Below are 20,379 nucleotides of genomic sequence, written 5' to 3'. Positions count from 1 at the left end.
TGCTATGTTTTAAGCCTAGTCCACAAATCCAAATCTTATTTTCTCAATATTCAGATCAATTTTTTTTTTACTGTCAGGTACCTGTGCTAAGCATATAATACATAATTATAAAGAAGGAAAATATAGAATATCTAAATTAAGAAAAAACATGTGGAATTATTTGAAACTGCAGTAGCAGCTTTAGAAGTGTATGCCTATAGAAGTATCATCGGCAAAGACAACATGTACATAGACAATAAGTACATATATGTGTGTATAAATGTATATGTGTATATATGTATACATGTGCGTATGTGTGTATATATATGTATATACATACACACAATAATGGTAATGCTTCAGTAAGATACCTGTGGCTTTATCTGTGTGTGTATGTATGCTCCCTCCACTGATGCAAATTACAAACCTTCCATAGAAGGGGTTAACCTTTTTTATGCATGGACCCCTTTGTCAACCTGTTAAAAATTAAGAACCCCCTTTCCAAAATATTTTTAAATGCATAAAATAGAATTCATAGGATTACAAAGAAAACCTAGTATATTAAAATATAGTTATCAAAGTATTTTTTTTAAATTCATGAATCTCAGGTTAAGAACTCACACTCTATACCTTAGTAAAAGTTGTCATGAGATGTTGAGACCAAATGTTTTATTGCCTACTGGTTAATTCTCTTGATGAGACTCTCAAAATTTAGTTAAGCTGGTCCTTCAGATAGCAACCACAGAATCTCTTACTAGGTCTATACTTGAAGCTTTTCTAGCTTGATAGGGCCTTAAAGAATCAGGGCTTCATTATCAGAGATACCAACCAATCAGCAAGAATTTATTAAGCATCTGCTGGGTGAAAGGCACTTTGCTAAGTGACAAAAAATTAAATCACTTCCATTTTATGATGAGACTTCAAAGTAGGACTAGAATGGTGGAATAATGAAAAAAGAAGTTGGCAAATTCCCTTTTCTCTAAGTCAGGGGTTAGCAAACCATGGCCCAAATCATGCAAAAACAGGCAGCAGGCTATAGTTTGTGGACCCATGCTCTAAATGATTCAAGGAGTCATTGACTGTTATCCTTAAATAATAAACATTTCTATTTATAGTTTTGAGTTCCAATTTTTATCCCTCCTTCCCTCTCTCACCTCCTTCCCTCTCTCGCTTCCTCCCTCCCTGAGGTGCTAAGCAATCAGATATGGGTTATATATGTACAATTATGTAAAACATTACCATATTAGAAATTTTGTGCAAGAAAACTTGAATAAAAGAAAAAATAACGAAGGAAACTGAAAAATAGCAGTCTATGTTCCATCAATATCAGTTCTTTCTTTGGAGGTAGATAGTATATTTCATCAATAGTACTTTGGGATTGTCTTGGATCATTATATTGTTGAGAATACTTGTCATTCACAGTTCTTCATCATATAATATTGCTGTCTCTGCTCATTTCTCTTTACATCAGTTCATACAAGTCTTTCCAGGCCTTTGTGAAATCATCCTGCTTGTCATTTTTTATAGCATAATAATATTCGATCACCATCATATACCACAGTTTGTTTAGCCATTCCCCAATTGATAGACATTCCTTTGATTTCGAATTCTTAACCACCACAAAAAGAGCTGCTATAAATATTTTTGTACAAATGGGTCTTTTTCTCTTCTGGGGGATGTTTTATGATATAAACCTAGCAGTGGTATTTCTGGATCAAAGGATATGCATAGTTCTATAGCCCTTTGGGCATAGTTCCAAATTGCTCTCCAGAATGGTTGGATCTTTTCACAACTCTACCAACAGAGTATTAATGTCCCAGCTTTCTCACATCCCCTCCACATTGTTATCTTCAGATGCTCATCATATTCAAAGTTTTGTCTTTATGATATGATCAAATAAGATTCCTCATCAGGCCCTCTTCATCTATATGACAGCTAAGGTAACCATTCAGATCATTATTCTTCAACATAATTCAAAGACCAAAATAATTGGTATGTTCAGTGATGTGAATCATGACTAATAATAACCGGCCTTCCAAATGACCAGATATTTGTTGAAGAAGAGATAGCCAAGAGTTGGTCCTTTGTCTATTCCTCAGTCATGTTTTATAGATGAAACTTAATAACAACAAGAAGAATGTTGGTTTTAAGAAGCAATCTCTTTGCAGTAATGTTTATCAACCATCACTTAGGGTTATTATACTTAATAATAGGGTTTTTTCTTTCTTTGCAGGGGTGGGATGGTTCAAACAAGTGAACAATATGAATTTGTTCATCATGCACTGAGTCTCTATGAAAGTAGGCTGTCTGCAGAAGCTGTCCAGTGAAATGTTGAAGTTTCAGTTCAATGACAGTCTCTCAAGAGAATTCAATGTGTTGCCTACCAGTGGCTTCTTCCAGGAGATTCCTGGGCTAGAAAACAACAACAGTGGAAAGCTTGAAAGCCCACCTGTGATGTGGATTATGGAAGACCTGAAAAACTATGTAAAGATTACCAGACTTTGCCTGTATACGAATGTATTTGTAAGCTGCCCAAAAATGATTTTAAAGAAGGTACTTTGTTGATGGAGTAATGGATTTCACATATATCTTCAAGAAAGACATATTTCTGTGATGACTCTCTGCCAGATAGAATGTATGTATGTAATTCTGCTGAAGTCAGTTGACTATTGAAATACCCCCTGAAGAAATGATCATTGAGTGTATAGTTGCTTTAAAGTTTGCAAAAATTTGTCTTGTGAATGGACTATCAGCTGTTAAACTGTACCTGTCTTAAGTGCTATTATTATTATTATGTGGTGAGCTCTTCTCCAGCCACTAGAATCTTGCTGCTAAAGTTGCAAGTGAAAGACAATGGATTTTTCATAGAGAAGTACTCATTTTTGAAAAAAAAACATCAAAAGCAGTAACTTTTATATGAAAATGTGTTCTTGATAATCTTACGTATTAAGTATGTATTTATAGTAGCTCCTATCAATCTATTACAGAGCACAATGTTTGTCATTTGGTATGTGTGTGTGTGAGTATATTAATTAATTATTCTATACTATTGTCTTAGAAGGCTACTTCTGCTCCAAAACTCAATCCAGTGTGTTTATAAATTGTGAGTCCTTTTACTTTAAAAAAAAAACTTTGTAGATTCTGAAATACCAAGGGTTTTAAATACACAGCAGTCTTTTACTAAGAGGGAATTTTTGAAAATGCTGTCTACCCATAGCCTTTCTCTCTTCCTAAAACTAATGGATGACCTTGGGAATAGTGCAAATTGCTCTTCTGAAGGAAGTTAGTGGGGACAGTCCTATTTCTATAGGGATCTCATCTTGAAGAGATATAAGGAGCACCTGTAGCTATGTTCCAAAAGCACTCCGTGACCTGTTAAGTGAATATAAGAGATTTCAATGCAGTAAAGATGTTGATTTTGCTTCATACTGCCAATAAACTCACTTGATACTAAATATTGAGTCAATCATTTCTATTTCTCCACCCCCAACCCCAAGAAAGAGATAATTTTCATTTTTAGAAACACTGGGTGGGCAAATATCATCCTATATGATCTGTTTTGCTTCAATTTGACTGTTTCTAATTCTGTTAGAGTTTTCGATTGCCTAATGTGTCATTTTCATTAGGGTTAAAGAACTGAAAATAAAGATCATTGGCATATGATTCTTCCCCCTTCCTTGATAAGTTGCTAATTTATCATTACCCAAATAGTCCATGTTTGTAGTTTTTTATCACTTGTCATAGATCCTCATAAATTACATGGTTTGTGTTTATTCAGCATAATCCACATCACCTGCAAATATGTAATGTCAGATGAGCATTCATCTAATTTGGGGAGATTATAGTTCTTTCCTTCATCAGCTTTTTAGGTGAAAGAGAATCCATCTGTCAAAATGACTTTAGGTGCAGAGTCAGTAGTTTCTCTACTCCTCGTGTCTGGAATTTTTTTTGTCTGCATAAAAAGGGGATAGTTGTAGTTCACTTCATTCTAAGGAAACAGACGAAAGGACAATCTGGTATAGAACTCCCCCAAACAATTGAATAGAAGGAAGTGCTCGTCACTGACTTTTCCCCCCCACCATGAAGGCACATTTCCTTCCTAGTCTTTGCTTCTCTTATCTGGGAGGATTTTTCTCCCCCCCCAATCGAAGCATGAAGAGTCGTTAAGTTGAAAATGGAGCCTATATTTTACATGCTGATTTTTACCTGCATGATCTTTGGGAACTCAGGTAAGTGAAATTACTCTCAGAGTTTCAGAGGCATTCCTCCTACATCCATCTGAGGCTGCCCTGAGCTTTTAAAAATATTTGAAATGTAACGGAAATGGAGCCTGTTCTCTTCATTTTATCCAGGGACGATGAGGAAAGGGACTGAAAAGAGCCAAGTATGCCAGTTCAGTTTAGATTTCTTTCCAAAAGTAAATAAACCTTCTGCTAGAATTACACATAAACTTTATATCTCTCCCAGAATAGAATGGGAGTAGCATACCAGTGTGCTAAAATAACTTGAGGAGATATTGTTAATATTTATTAACAGTCTATAGTATGTCCAATGTTTGGAGGGCTTTTCTTAACAACTGGACACACTCAATTGTAAGAAACTTTAAAAGGATCCTTTAAGATCTAATTAAAGGGAATGTGGCAATTATACTTCACTTGGCAAGTCTGAAGATTTAGCCAAGATGGGGGATGGTGAGGAAGAGAACATTGAAAATTGTTTTGGATTATGAATCTATGTGCAAGTGTCTCATCTTAACTGCCTTGTTTTAAAATTATTGGATAGTGAAAAGATACTGACTTTTTTTCTAATTCACAAGAATTAGTGTTTTAGGGAATGTAGTGTGGAGAAGACAAAAAAATTAAGAGAAGTAAAATGTGTTGGAGAAATTAAAACATGCTATAAGAAAACCTATACCTGGGCTAATCAATAATTCATTAATTAACTAGGCCACTGAGCCTTTGGAAAGAAGGCAAATTTAAGAAAGGGGATTTTTCTACCACTCTCCGAACTCAATTTATATTAAAATAGTTTTCAATATGGAAATATGTGAATGTGGGGGTAGGATGGAACAGTGCTTCTTTGGAGTGAAAAAAGGGGATTGGATGGAGAGAGTAGATGTATTTAGTGAAATAGGAACATAGATTTCCCCAAATTTCCATATAGTGAATCAACCTAAAGAGTCAAACTTAATTCCTTAGGTTATTTGTTTTTCTTCAAATTTCATTTCATTGTAGTGTTAGGAAAAAAACCGCATGTATTTTCTTTCCTTTCATGATAATAAACTGGATAAAAGTAAAATAAAGGAGAGTTCATGAGACTAATATTGGAAAATGACAGTCTTGTCAGTTTAAGCCATTTCAATTAATTCTGGATGCATACACTGAAATAATACAAAATGAAGTTTTCTATTTTTTTAGTATTTTCATTTCAGGGGTTTGTGCATTGTTTTAAGTGGGCCAAGCATTTACTCTATTTTTATGAAATTTTCCATCCTGCAGAGGGTTTTCAGATTATCCACGTCCAGAAACAACAATGCCTTTTCAAAAGTAAGATAGTATCTGTGACCATGTGCAATGTGACTAGTGAAAACCAACAGTGGATGTGGACAGAGGATGAAAAACTTCTCCATATTAAATCTTCCCAATGTCTGGGCATCTCCAACTCCTCAGCTTACCATTCCCGAGCTGCCATCTTCCTCAACTGTTCTCAGGCACCCACATGGACCTGCCATGATAAAGAAGGGTTCCTTGAGGTGACAAATTCCTCTTTCTTCCTCAAGAAACAAGGCAACAGGGTAGTGGTCAAGAGGGGCAGAACATACCTCCATAGCTGGATGAAAATAGATGTCAACGAGAAGGGAGAATCCATCAATGAAAGTCTCTGCTTAAAGAAAGGTGAGCCTCTCCTTAAGGATGGATCTTGAAAGTTCTAGTACACGTCTTTTTTTTAATGTAAGAAAATTCTATAGGCTTTTGCTCTAATTAGCAGGAAATTCATATTAGTCAAGCTAATAGTGTTAATGATGAGTCATGGTTAAAGTTTTAATGGAGTCAGCATTTTCATGAATATAGACCAAAATTTTCTCTCATAACAAAAAAATACATGTATGTTTGTACATATAAATGTAAATGTGTGGATATAAATGAACCATGGATAAAGGCCATCAACCATCAATCTATTTTGAGAAAGATGTGTGTATATATATATGTATGTGTGTATGATTATAAATGAAATATATATACACACTGCAAAATGTGTGAGTATACATGAACTGGGGCTAAAGTTCATCAACCATCAAGCTATATTGAAAAACATAGAAGTATATATATGGGTATGATTATACATAAACTATGTATATACATACAGATGTAAAGTGTGTGACTATCCATGAAATGTGGTTAAAGTCTATCAATCATCAATATATGTTGAAAAAATGAAAAGATTGGGTTGATACTTCTATTCTCAATCTTATAGGATATTTATTTAACTGATAGCTGCTTCCCTCATTAGAATCAGCCAGAACATCAAAAGAGTATTTAATGGAGCTTGACAAAATGATACATTATGTTTTTGTGGTACTCTTTTGTTCAGTATTCTTTAACAAATAGTTGAATAAATAAATGCTTAGGATGAGAATAGAAATGACACTGTAAATCAAAGTTCACTAAATTGCTGATCTAGGTATGAACATACTTAATACTTATGGGCATACATTCCCATGCATGTGCACATCATATACACATACACACTGAGAATTAGTATAATTTAGGACTGAATTTTCTCATTTGTCGATTATGTTGGGCTGGATTAGATGACTCCTGAAGTCCCTTCTAGCTCTAAATCTAGATCCTATGACCCAAGACCATTGCTTTGCTTTCTGTCAATCTCCTTTCTTATCACTTTTCTCTTTATCTGTACCTCCCACAAGTGGGTGGGTATACAAGGAAAGGAGCAGGAAAGAAATACCATTTTGATCTCTTGTTTCAAGTACAGATTCCCTGGTCTCAAATCTGTTTGGCCTACCCCTGCTTGACCCCCATTTTGACTTCTGAATGTTTTTGTTACATGTATTACTTTATTTCCTTCATGCAACAAGCATTTATTAAGTACCTAATGTATACATCGCTTTATACTAGTGTCAGTTGCATTCTCCAAATAAAGGTATAGTAAACAACTAAAGCTTCAAATGACTTTATTAAAGTAGATTTTTAAAAACCCACCTAATTACTGATAAATTGTCAAGAATAATTAGGTTTAAAAAGGAAAAGAAGTAGGTTAAGTTACAGAGTACGAACTGGACTGTCCAAGAATCAGAAAAATGCCTCTCATGTATTGAGTGTATCCTGTATGGAGGATTGATCAAAGGGTATGAATGAGAATTACGCAGAATGAAAAGGCATGGAGGAATTGTCATCTGGACTGCTAGAAGGGAGAATCCATGCAAAAGAGAATTAGATGTTAGAGAAATATCCAATGATTGATGCTGACTTGATCCAGTTGGTATTCATTTTGCCCTTTATTTTCACTAATGACCCCTTCCAAATTTCTTCTTTCAAAGTCGATAAAGAACAAAGTATATTGATTAGAATTCCAAACTGTATCATTTAACCAAAAATATTGAATGTATTTGGTGGGGAGAACAAAGAGGCTCATTGTTTCCCTTAGAAAGATGAAAAATCAGTCCCACCTTTTTTTGCTTTATTAAAGGCTTCCTTTTTCTTCACAACCTTTATGAAACCATAATTATCATGTGACCAAAGGTACAACATGAAGGGATATTGGGCAGCCATGGGCACCTGGAATATGTTTGTAACATTTACACTTGAGAGAGAGAGAGAGAGAGAGAGAGAGAGAAAGAGAGATCACATTGCTTGCTGAGAGAAAAGTTGAGACTGGTTAGCCAATCCCTAACTATCTGAAGTTCAAATACCACCTCAGATAATGTAGGGAATGTTTACATTTTGGAAAAATGAAGAAGTGTTCCTAGTATATAGGATCCTTTTTTTAAAAAAAATAATCCTTTTCAATTAATTAAAAATAATAAGGGCACCACAGCTGTTTTTCTGTGACAACTGAGGACATGTCTCCAGAATGCCAAAATATGTGAATGTAAAGTGAGACATTCAGTCAATCATTTGAATGCCCTGTCAACATGATGACAAACATCTGGGTATTTGGAAACATCCAGATGTTTGGCATTGTACCAATGTCCAAGTGATTGCCTGAATTTTTAACTTTTCATCCACATTTATTAACATTGTATGAACACAGCCTTGGTGTTATCGTAGTAAAATGGAGGTCTAGCAAAAAACCAAAAATCCAAACTCACAAATTCTCTTGCAGTCTCTTTGTATAGACTCATAAATAGCAATAATTATGAATATTGTAGTCAATGTCATAATCTGAAAGGGAATAAGTGAAAAGTATAAATTTTATTAACATTTAATTTTAAAGAATTACCACTCTCCTTAGGCTTTCTTTCTTTCTTTCTTTCTTTTTTTTTGGTGAGGCAATTGGAGTTAAGTGACTTGTCTAGGGTCACACAGCTAGTGTTAAGTGTCTGAGGACAGATTCGAACTCAGGTCCTCCTGACTCCAGGTCCGGTGCTCTATCCACTGTGCCACCTAGCTGCCCCCGTCTCCCTAGGCTTTTAAGGTAATATAATTTCATCTCATGGAAAATGTTAAACATCAGGACTGAAGAAATTAGTAGGAAAAAACAATTTTGAGCTAGAGCTTTGCCACTGGAAAACAAAAGCAACTGGCTAATCTTTTGCTTCTAATCCTACCAAATGCAATTTTTAAAACCACTAGACCATGAGAAAAAAATAGCATAATGTGGTCTCAAGAGGCAGCAATCTCATCAGGTCTGATGACCTCTGCTAGAACAATTATTATCACTAAATGTCTTACATAGGGAAAATGACAACTTGGGAGCAAAGAAATTTGGACATTTGATTTCATCTGTGTAGGCAACCCCCAGTCTAAGAACTCCTCCAACTAATGAAGAAACCCAATTGCTTTGTAACTTAAAGTCCTAGAGAATCACATGGGGAACTGAGAAATTAAATGATTTGCCCATTGTTATACCACTCGACTCAGATGGGTCTGGAGGAGACAGTAAGGCTGATGATTTTGCACAGTGCTTCCCCATTTAAATCCAATTCACTGCTAGTCCTGACATCACCTCCCTGATGTCATGGTACTCTTCAAGAATGAAGGCCAAACAACAGCAAGTATATGTGCATGACATGAACCCAATTCTAAGGCTCTTGTGACTATCCACTATCTGCCTCGATCATCTGCATTAATCCAGTAGAACTGGATGTGATTCAGTTTCAATACTTTGCTTTGCCAAGTTCAATCTATCTAAAAATAACAGGAAACCTGTAAACAACAGTGTCTACTTCACTTGGTCCCCTGAATTATATACTGAAGTTTTGGTTGGTTCTGCTGAGATCATGTAGGTTCAGGCTAATGGTGGGGCTATATGATTGGAAGGAAAAAACTCATTGTTTGCTCTGCAAGTCTTTATGGGGATTCTACTTTGTAAAATTGTGGCTCATGGGAGTTAGAACTTAAAGAGGCTTGGGAAGCTAGGTGGATCAGTGGATAGAGCATTGGCCCTGGATTCAGGAGGGCCTGAGTTCAAATCCTGCCTCAGGCACTTTACACTTACTGTGTGACCTTAGGCAAGTCACTTAGCCCCAATTGCCTCACCAAAAAAAAAAAAAAAACAACACACAAAGAACTTAAAGAGGCCTTTGGCCCAGTGGTTTTAAGCTCAAGTAGAAAAGGCTTCCTGTGGACTGTGTATTGACTAAGAAAGCCACATATATTAGCATTATCTACATTGCATTGTATTTCTATGGATTTTGTTAAACTATTCCCAAATACAATTTCATCTGGTTCTAGCTCCACTTAGGAGTTTGGGAGCCACAGAGTGTTTGACACCTTTATTATACTACTTCAACATCTTCATTTTGTAGATGGGGAAAGTGAGGCCCAGAGAAAGGGGAACTGATTTACCCAAAGGTCACATAGGTAGTAATTCCCTGAGTCAAGATTTGAACCCAAGTCTTCTGATCCTAAATCCATTACTCTTCTACTACATGATACTCCCATACTAAAGGAACACCTTATCCATGGATTGAAATGTGATGTTTCATCATTTGAGCTATATATGACATTGACTCACAAGTGAAACCCAGCTGAATCAGTTCATTTAAAACTCACTTTCAACAACAACAGGGAAAAAATATTAGAATCCCCTTTTAAGTAATGCCAATTCAATGCCAAACATCCAGGTGTATAGAAAAATGTCCATTTCTCAAATGTATTGTCTATATGATACTAGGCCTCCATGGAGATAAAAAATATATACATGATTAATTGAATGTTTTTACTTGGTAGCCAGCTAGTTGGCAGTTCTCCATAGGGCTTGTGTTATCTAGGTATCACATTGTCATTTAGACCAACACCTATCTAAAACTTAAACTCTTTCAGCAACCACCAAAAATTATTCTTCAGCCTCTGATAAAAGACTTCCAGTGACTAGGAGCTCACTACCAATCAGTCAACTAACATTTATTGTTGGAGAGAGTACCGTGTAACAGATAGCATGCAGAACTTGCCAATCTGGGTTCATCAACCTTCCCTGACATTAACCCTGTGACCATGAGCAAGTCACTTAGTGTTTTTAAGGTTTAGTTTTCCCATCCATAAAATGGGGATAATAAACCTATCGTACCTACTCTGTAGTATTGTAGTAAAGCTCAAATGTGATAAACTGTACAAAACACTTGGATAACTTTATTATATATGTGTGTACAGCTATCCCTTCCACATGGCAAATGTTAGAGGCAGAATGCAGGCACCCCTGCAATCTGGAAAATTTATGTAAAATCTTTTGGCATTCCCATCATACTAGAAAAGAACTATGAATTATTATGGTATTTAAAATGTTGATATAGTATCTCTACATATATTTTATATATTTATGAGTTTCTAAACTTTTTTCCATGTTGTCTGCTGACTTATTGAGCTCCTTAAAAGTTCCCATTTAATTTCTTATCCTGACCCACAATATGTGAAAACTGCAATGGGGAAAGTTGTGATATGGAAAGTATAGCTGTATATGTGTGTGTGTGTGTGTGTGTGTATATATATATATATTGTATATATATACATATATATATTGTATATACATATATATATTGTATATATATACATACACACACACACACGCACACACACACATGCACTACGTGTGATGATGATGTCACTGTTTTAATCAATGCCTATTGCAGCTGCCTGAATGTCTAATTTTATATTCTCTAATCAAGGGCAATTTTTCAACTATTTCAAATATTTTGTTGAACTGAGACATTTTGTTGGGGAGGTTGTTCTGTTTAGCACATAGACCATAACTATATAACTACTTACTTTATATTCTTTTTATCTGTATTCATTTTATTAGGAAATTAATATCTTTTCCATAATGGAATATCAAATCACTCCTATGCTAAGAGAGGATATAATATAATCATAACATTTAGTGATGGGTAAAAATGCCCACTGACCAGAAAGAATAGAGACGGAAAGCAGAGGGACTCTTTTCTAGGCTTAGATCATGGCTACACTAAATAACATTCCCAATAGAATGTGAGCTTCTTGAGAATAAGCAAAATTTCTTTTTTGTCTTTAGACCCCAAGACCCAACATAGTTGCTGGCATATAACAGGTGCTTAATACATGTTCACATGAATATTGAATCCAAATGGGCTGTCCCCCATAGCTGGGACCCTCTCCCTCCTCATCTCTGCCTCCTGACTTCCTTCAAGTCTTAGCTAAAATCTCACCTTCTTCAAGAAGCCTTTCACAGGCCCCCTTAATTTTTTCCCCTTCCCTCTGAGGCTACCCCCCGGTTTATCCTGTTTATATTTTATCTGTACATAGGTGTTTGCATGCTGTCCCTGCCATTAGACTGTAACCTCCAGGAGATCGAGAATTATAGAAAACAGTCTTTTCTTTGCATCCTCATATGTAGACATATAGCAGGTGCTTAATAAATGCTCGGTGAATGACTATGCTCCATTCTTTTTAGGTTTGTTATTTCTTCAAATATTCTTTGGATGAATTAATTAATTAACTTAAAATTTTATTACGTACTTACTAGGTGCATAATAATCTAATATGTTTGTAAAGAAGCCTGAGATGATTCTATCATTGAGGTTTCTTAGTGATAAGCTTTTTTGAACTTTTTTTCAGTCTCAGATCTATCTGTAAACTTCCCTAAATGCCCTAAACTCTTCATCTTGATTCCTCCTTCCCCCTACCCTGCCTTCAATCCATCCACCCACTGGTTTAGCCAGTTAGATTACACAAATGTAATCATGCATACACACACAGGATGTCTTTCCTTCCCTTACTCCTATCTCTACCCGTCTCTATATAACCTCTCTCTATCTCTCATCTCTTATCTCTATCTCTTTCTCTCCATAATCTATCTCTCATCTCTATCTCATCACATATATATCCTTTTCCTGCCTATCCTAATCACATCCACTGAAAATGGCCATGAGGAAAAAAGATAAATGGAGCTTTAAGATGGATACACCAAAATTTTGGTTGTTGAGGTTTTTGAGGATGACCCAAGTAACCTTCACTAAAAGTAGCCAAAATCTTATGATCCATTTTTCAAGAACCGACAGTAGAGGCACGACTATATTCATTGGCTTGTTCTCATTTGCACTTGGTTGTTTAACCACCCTATGATTTAGTTTGCCCATTTCTCAAAGGATGAATCACCTTTAATACTCATTTGACAGACTGCTAAATCTCTCACCATCTACCAATAAGCTACACTGAAAGTACAATTAATGCAGTGAGGACTATTTTCTACTTGTTTTAAAGTAATTGTTACTAAAATGAGATGAAACAATGCCCCTAAAGTCTCTTAAATGTTCTGTGAGTATTTGGGGAGAGTATATACTAAATTATATACCATCAACATCATCAACTTCTTCTTCATGAGAGATAGTATGATATGATGAATAGAAAACTAGTCTTGGGACCAGTTAGACCTGGGTTCAAGTCAAACCTCTGACAAATATTGGGTTATAACTGTGGGCAAGTACCCTAATTTGTCAGTGTCCCTAGACAACTGTAAGATTTTAAGTTACAAAAAAGGCATTGGCTTGCATTGGTGAAGAAGGAGCTTTCTTATCAAGGAAATCACAGGTCCAGTGCTTATTCCTATTGCATCATCCTTATGACATCAAAATCCCATTTCTATTGCCTGTTATCTTTAATCCTATCAGGTTAATTAAAAAACATAATACATGCATATATATATGCATATATAAACACAGATACAGATATGTTTTGAGGAAAATAATACATTGCAAACCATATTGTAACTTAGGGACTATGCAAGGTAGCTGCCTTCATAAGAACCTAGATTTAGAACTTGAAAGGACCTTATTCCTTGGATATAATCAATCTTCCTCCCTCATTTTATGGAAGAAAAGTTAAATGATTTGTCCGGGGTCACACAGATTGTAAGTTGGAGATTTGAGATTCGAACCCACATTCTCAGACTCAACACACTTTCACTGTACCATACAGCTACCTCTATAAAATAATTCCTTTTTTCTTCTGAATCTGATTTCATTTGTCTCTTTGACATAGACTCTTCTAGCATAAGATCTAGATGGTTTTAAAAGGCTAATTAAAACCTTATTCACAAATTAAAGAATATGAAAAATTTTTTAAGTATTTTAAAGTCATTTTTCCTAAACTCCTTGGATTGGGACCAAAGATAAACATACCCACCTAACCATGTTCTATTAAAGAAGAATGTAATAATTAGGGAAGTATAATAACAATGAAATGAATATTGAAGCTTTTAAACTCTGTGTTTTTCTGTTTCTCTTTTAATATTGTGAAAATACTAGCTACTAGACCATGAAATATACATAGCTTTTGAAAAAATAATTTCGTACCACTAACACATCCAACTTTCCAGTATTTACTTATGTAATTTTGTAATATTTTTCCCCCATAAAAGCTCAGGTTGAATAATTGACTTATTGAGAGACACAATGGATATTTCTAGGATGGTGGTTTGGACTCCTTTCCTCTTTTAAAATCCCAAGGCATTCACAAAAGATATTAATGCATCACAAACATGGCTGTCATCAGGTTTATGGCCAAAGTCTACAATATTGGAAAAATTAGAAGCTAAGGTTGAAATGATTTTCCTGTTTCCTAGTGTAATGTATCAAAAACATAGACATGAAATGAAGAGGAATGAGTCTAGAATTCTCCCTAGTTCCTTCTTTGAGAAAAATATCATGGCTAATCATGGAAAATGGAACTTTTTGATTTATATTTGTGATATTTGTATATACATATATATACATATGTGTGTTTACATATATGTTCACATATATTACTCAAAGAAAAGTGTAGAAATCATCTTTAAAAATTGCCTGACAAAAGCAAAAATCTATTAAGATGACCTTATTCACAGAAGAGCCTTTAGAAAGGATTTTTTAAGTATTCCTCTAACATTCATGGTAGCTTTGCTTCACCAATTACATTAAATATGTGAGTTGACACATAAAACAATAATGTTCATCTCAGGATGAAACCTCACCAACTAATACTTATGGTGCAGAGGTAATCATAGGTTGACATGCTAAGACATCATAATTACATGCTAGGTAATCATATTTGGAAGCTTCTGTGTCTCCTAAGCCAGTCATTAAATCTTTTTGGAGAGGTGGAAAGCTAAAATTGTCCTTGATGATAGTCATTCCACTGAGCAGCACAAGGAAAATCTCATTACAACAAACAAAACATCTCTAAGGATTTCAGAACCCAAGTTAATGATCATTTCTTTCAAGCAGCATTCGATAAAACAAAATTGTGCTCCCTCAAATCCTCTTAGAAAATGAGTGAGGTGTAATAAAATAAAGAAGGAAGAAAATGAACCCAAAACTTAGTCCACCTAAAGAATGTGGCTTGTTCCACAGAGTTAAATAAACAAACATTTATAAAACATCTATTCCATGCCAGGCCTTGTTCTAGGTAGGTCCATTATAAAAGTGTTGATCTAGTATAAGATCATATGTTGTCATATAGAAACTACACCAATGAGTAAATAAGTGCCCCCAAACTCAAAGTGGCTCCCTCTGCCCCCTAGAAGTCATCTAATCATAGAAGTCTAAAGCTGGATGAGACCTGAAGGCTCATTTCCATCATACCCTATCACCCCAAAATATGAATCCCCTCCAGACATTCCATCATGAAGAGACAGACAAAAAGAGAAGGGGAGGGAGGAAGAAAGAGCAAAAGACTAATCATGCAGAAACTTCCATACACTTGTCCATCAGCTATGACACTTACAACATACTACCTTGTGGCTTCAACTGGAATAAAGATAAAGTGCCCATTTTAGAAAGAAAAGAAAATGAAGTTTCTGTATATAAAGTTGAACAGAGATAACAGCTATTTTCAGAATTGAATGCATGAGTGGTACTTAAGATGTATCACTGTTGTTTATGAGATGCCCACTGCTTTGCAAAGGCTATTCAAAATAAGGATAAACAATAAAAATGGTCCTAGGAGATACAATTTATAATTTATATAAATTTATATTTTATTTTTCTCTCTTTAAAGCAGAACTAGGGATTTTCTGCTTTTCCATAGAGCTCCAGATTCATAGATAATTGAGGACTAGCCTCAGGGTCAGAAAGACCTGAATGTAAGTCCTGACTCCAAAAATGTGGCTTTGTGACCCTGGGCAGGTTACTTCAGTGTTCCAGATAACTCTCTAAAAGTAAAAATTGCAGAGATAGTACTGACCTGTGGTTGTAGAAGAAGTTTCTCACCTGGAGCCCCCCACCTAGATGAACTATTGGCCCAATTCCCCCCAAATTAAAAAATTAACCCTAAACATAGAATTGAAATATCTCTAGTATATTTCTAACAAAATTGAGTGGCTTTTGAAAGCAATTTTCACAACTCTCCCCACTCTAGAAAAATAAGACTCTCAGATATGGATGATGTTGAAAAGAATCAAGAGGAAAAGGTTCCATGAATAAAGTCAGGAAGATCTTGGTTCAGGTCCTACCTCCATTAGATTGTAAACTCCTTGAGGGCAGGGACTATCTTTTGCCTCCTTTTGTATCCCCAGTGTTTAGCACACAGTCAGGCCCATAGTAGTCACTTAATAAATGCTTGTTGGTTAATTGATTAATTTCTCAGTGCTCTAGGCAACTTGAAGATTACAATTTGTAGAGAGGTCTCAATTTGCATTGGTAAAAGGCAACTTTCCTCATTTGGGAATTCTTTGTTTTTGCATTTACTTATTTTATTTTTAATTTATAGAATAAAATAAGCATATCCATAACATATAATAAAAATATGATTGCACAAAACTGCAAATCTATTATGCATAATTTGCTATTCTTTTTAATATTTAATGAACTTATCATGTAAATTTTTCCCCCTTCCACCTTAAAGATGAAATCACTTGTCTATTCCCTAGGCGAGTCACTGGCACCTCAAAACCAGTCGCTTCTGGCAAGTGGGGCTTGTTAGCCTTGGCAGGCAACCTGCCTAGGGGAAGGAAACCCTGATTTTAAACCTCCGCTGCCTTGCGGCTATACCCATATATGGGAAAGGCTTCAGGAGTTAACCCTGAGGAAAAAGCAGGAGTCGGAGTCCCTTAGGCAGTTGGATGCTGGGCATCACATCCCTCTGGCAACTCCTGCGGAGGCACTGGTGCCAAACTGTATTGGCTCTGCTTCTCCTTTGGATCCACCAATGTCATGGAGAGGGAAAACCTGCTGCATGGTCAACAGCTTGTTTTCCATATTGATCCACCCAGGCCAGCGCCCTGGAGAGGACAGTCCAGCTACTCCTCATGGGGTAGATACAACACCAACACGGGATGCGGCAGTTACTAGTTATAAGTCACTCAGGAGCTGCGACTCCCGGGACTGCACAGCCACACTGTGGCCTGTGGCTCTTCAAGGTGCCGATCCATGGTCATCTGCAATTGGTGGAGGCCTACTATTCCCTAGTCTTCTATACCCAGAAACAATTAGAGAGTTAGAAGAGGTAGTTTGATCCCACCACAGAGGATGCATGGTTTTCTACAGAACTGTAGTTTAGAATAAATGACTGGTACCTTAACACATCTGTGATAAAAGGGCTTTTCTCCTTATTAAGTAAAATTGTTCATTCTTTGGTGAGTCAGTTAAATGTGAGGTTGATTTTAGCCACTCTCCTTTATTCCCTGCAGTTCACCAGGACAGAGAACATTTAGCAAGGATCACTAGAAACACCACTCCTCCAAAGATACCCATGACCACAAATGCTGTTACCTATGACCCCAAGAATCTGCTTGGCAATGTCACAGAGGTCCTAGCAAGAGATTCTACAGGAAACTACAGCATAAGCAGCACCAGGAATCCTCACGAGCTGATGACCGGGATTACAGAGGAACCTTGGGCACAGACGACTACCCAACAGTACCTCAGCAGCACAGCAGAGGTAAGGCAAGGGAAAAACAAGTTTTTATTCTATGGAGTGTGGTTTGTGAAACCTGAAATTTCTGAAAACTCCTCCAAAGGTTCATTATGCTAAAAATGGCACTAAATGAATAGGATGGTTACCTCTGGGCTTTTTACCTGCTATATTTGTAAATGCCTGTGTTCTGGGTAAACAAAAACTTTTGAAATGTACTTGGAGTTAAAGTATGATGAGACAAACATAAATTACGCAACTCACCTAAGATGTTATCATGAGAACATACTTAATTCTCAACCATTCATGCAAATTATGAGGCAAAGAGTTACATATAATACAAACAATAGATAATCCAAGAATATTTTACCATTTCACTACAGGACAAAGTGGAAGATGAATACTACTCTTCCATCGGTGCTCAATCCTGACCCCTCTTTTGTGGGCCTTGTCAATCAAGCATTCTATTCTGAGACAGGTAGAAAGAGTCCTCCCTTCAAATACACACACACACATACTCATGGACCATCTATAGATGGAACTATATATACAGATCTATAGATCCAGTATATAATTCAGAAATATTTAAAAAAAAACATATGACTGAGCATATACTCATAGTATTCCTGAATATAGCCAAAGCTATAACAAAGGCATGGCAAACAAGCCTTTGCTTCAAGAGCCCCAATTGTAAAGTTCTTACATTTCTTCAATAATTTAGAGACAACTGTGCTTGACCCCTAGTTAGTTTAAATAGTTAGAACCAGGAACTACCAGATGTTTTCTCCTTAGGCAGCCACATCCCAGGTGAACTCCTCTCTGTTCCTCCCTATGTGTTTATCCCCAACTGCCTTCCCAGTCATGGCTGAGGGCATGCTCTCTACCATTTGTCCCAAGGGTTTTATACTAGCAGTCTTTAGCACATGGTGCTAGCCATGGTTCTGACTCTAGCATTCATTTAATAGGTTTTATTTTTCTCTCTGGACCTGGGTCCCCAATAGGGTGTCATATCTCCATGGTTGAAGTACAGCAGAAGATAAGTGGTGAATTTCTAGGATCATTCAGAATTAACCATGATAATTAAGTCCAAATAAAAGGTCAATATTATTTTCATTTAAAATATATTAATTGGGGCAGCTAGGTGGAGCAGTGGATAAAGCACTGGCCCTGGATTCAGGAGGACCTGAGTTCAAAGCCAGCCTCAGACACTTGACACTTACTAGCTGTGTGACCCTGGGCAAGTCACTTAATCCCCATTGCCCCGCAAAACAAACAAACAAACAAAAAGATTCAATTAAAATATATTAATTCCCTTAGTTTTTAGCTACCACACAGAATTTTAAATAAGCATGATTTCAGACCCAAAAAAAGTCTAAATTCATTATAATAATAGAATAATTCCATAGAATACATCTGAATAACTCTCTAAAAAAGTCAAAGTAGCAACCCAAAATATATATTTATATGATAGTTTTATATATTATATCAAGATAATAGAAATTATAGTATGCTAATATAACCTTAGTATTTTATTATATGAGTTGGTATTATACATTGTATTGCTGAATATTATATAATATATTAAACCTATTTAATAGCAAGGATAAGTCACTACTCTTTAAACCTAAAATTTCCTGGTCTAATCTCATTTTGCAGCTGTGGTAGGAAAAGATGATATCTAAGGTCCCTCCAAATTCTCAAATTCTGCAAAATCATTTCAATTACAAATTACAACAGGAAATTCTATGCCTGAGTAATAAAAGGTTGCATTGGAGCAAAGATATTATTTTCTATTGTTGGCAACTTTATTCACCATTTAACCATAAAGAAAACATACAGGATTGTCCTCTCAAAATTGCTGTAATAAAATCAAAGACTTGAGGTTTAAGGAGCTTGATGACACACTGGGTTTTGAAATGACCCCAGCCACACCTTTGGAGCTCAAGCCGGTGTTTCTTCTGGAAGCCTCATGAGCTCCCAAATAGGCCCCTACTTAGAGAATGCTGGCCTTGGACAACAAGCAGCAGGATGACTAGTGTTCGAGGATTTTCCCAAATAAATTCACTGCCTTCTTTTCATGATCCCTTCCCCTTCTCCATCTCCTCCCCCTCCCTCAACCCACTCCAAAGGGGCACCAGAATGACACAAAGCCAACAATCACACATCTTTTACCCTTGAAGTTATTCCAAAGTCCGCTACACCCATTGAAGTGACAGCTTCTAAGATTGCAGCCTTTCGTGACTCTTAATACTTTCCTCAAGGCATGATGGTTACATCATTATTTGAAGCATTTACTTTTATAACAATCAAATATAAACAGCTGTTGTCAGATAAATTGGAAAGTGAAAGTCAGTCAGCAGTTAAGGGAAAGCATCCTTTGTAAGTAGTGTTAGAGATCTTAAAAGGCTCTCCTCTACCAAAGAATGGGTCTTCTGAAAAAGCCCATGAAGGTATATTTACAGGACACTGAAACAAGATTTTTAGTTCAGTGAGAGGAAAAAATTGTTCAAGCTGGTTAATTGGTTATGCATGAAGATTCAATTCTCTTAGTTGTTTTCTCCAATTTACAATCTATTTGATGGAAATTTATGCTGAATTGGCTGATTGTCTTTGGGTCACACATACTTAGTTATAGACAGAGGCCACGGAATAGAAAATTTCTCACCTACTACTAAGCCTTATGTGCCAACAGCAGGTTAGCCAATAATTACTCTCTGTGTTCATCTTGAAAACTTGTGTAATTTATTTTTTTAATTTTTTATTATATTATTATGAACTTGACAAAATAAAAAAAACACAAACTTTTCTCTATTGAAAGAGCAGAAAAAAGAAGTGAACATAAAATTAACTATCTCCATTA

General features: G+C 35.9%; 2 protein-coding genes across 3 annotated transcripts in view; both read left to right on the top strand.

Annotated features, from left to right (window-relative positions):
* The window catches only part of PTPRR (protein tyrosine phosphatase receptor type R), a 373,668-nt gene extending 370,142 nt beyond the window's left edge, over positions 1–3,526 (top strand). The window contains exon 11 of one of the 2 annotated variants that reach the window (XM_043965210.1): positions 2,213–3,526. In XM_043965210.1, coding sequence (XP_043821145.1) covers positions 2,213–2,306 — 94 coding nt within the window. In that variant the 3' untranslated portion in view covers positions 2,307–3,526. The remainder of the gene's footprint in view (positions 1–2,212) is intronic. The other variant, XM_043965209.1, reaches the window with a different exon arrangement.
* A 612-nt stretch (positions 3,527–4,138) lies between these two features.
* The window catches only part of PTPRB (protein tyrosine phosphatase receptor type B), a 161,650-nt gene continuing 145,409 nt past the window's right edge, over positions 4,139–20,379 (top strand). Inside the window, exons 1-3 of the mRNA XM_043965208.1 lie at positions 4,139–4,208; positions 5,478–5,873; positions 17,296–17,546. Of these exons, the coding sequence (XP_043821143.1) occupies positions 4,154–4,208; positions 5,478–5,873; positions 17,296–17,546 (702 nt within the window). The 5' untranslated portion in view covers positions 4,139–4,153. The remainder of the gene's footprint in view (positions 4,209–5,477; positions 5,874–17,295; positions 17,547–20,379) is intronic.

This window comes from Dromiciops gliroides, chromosome 5 (assembly GCF_019393635.1).
Source record: "Dromiciops gliroides isolate mDroGli1 chromosome 5, mDroGli1.pri, whole genome shotgun sequence".
NCBI classification, from domain to species: domain Eukaryota; kingdom Metazoa; phylum Chordata; class Mammalia; order Microbiotheria; family Microbiotheriidae; genus Dromiciops; species Dromiciops gliroides.
Note: the sequence above shows the minus strand (reverse complement) of the source record. Positions and strands in the feature narration are given on the sequence as shown.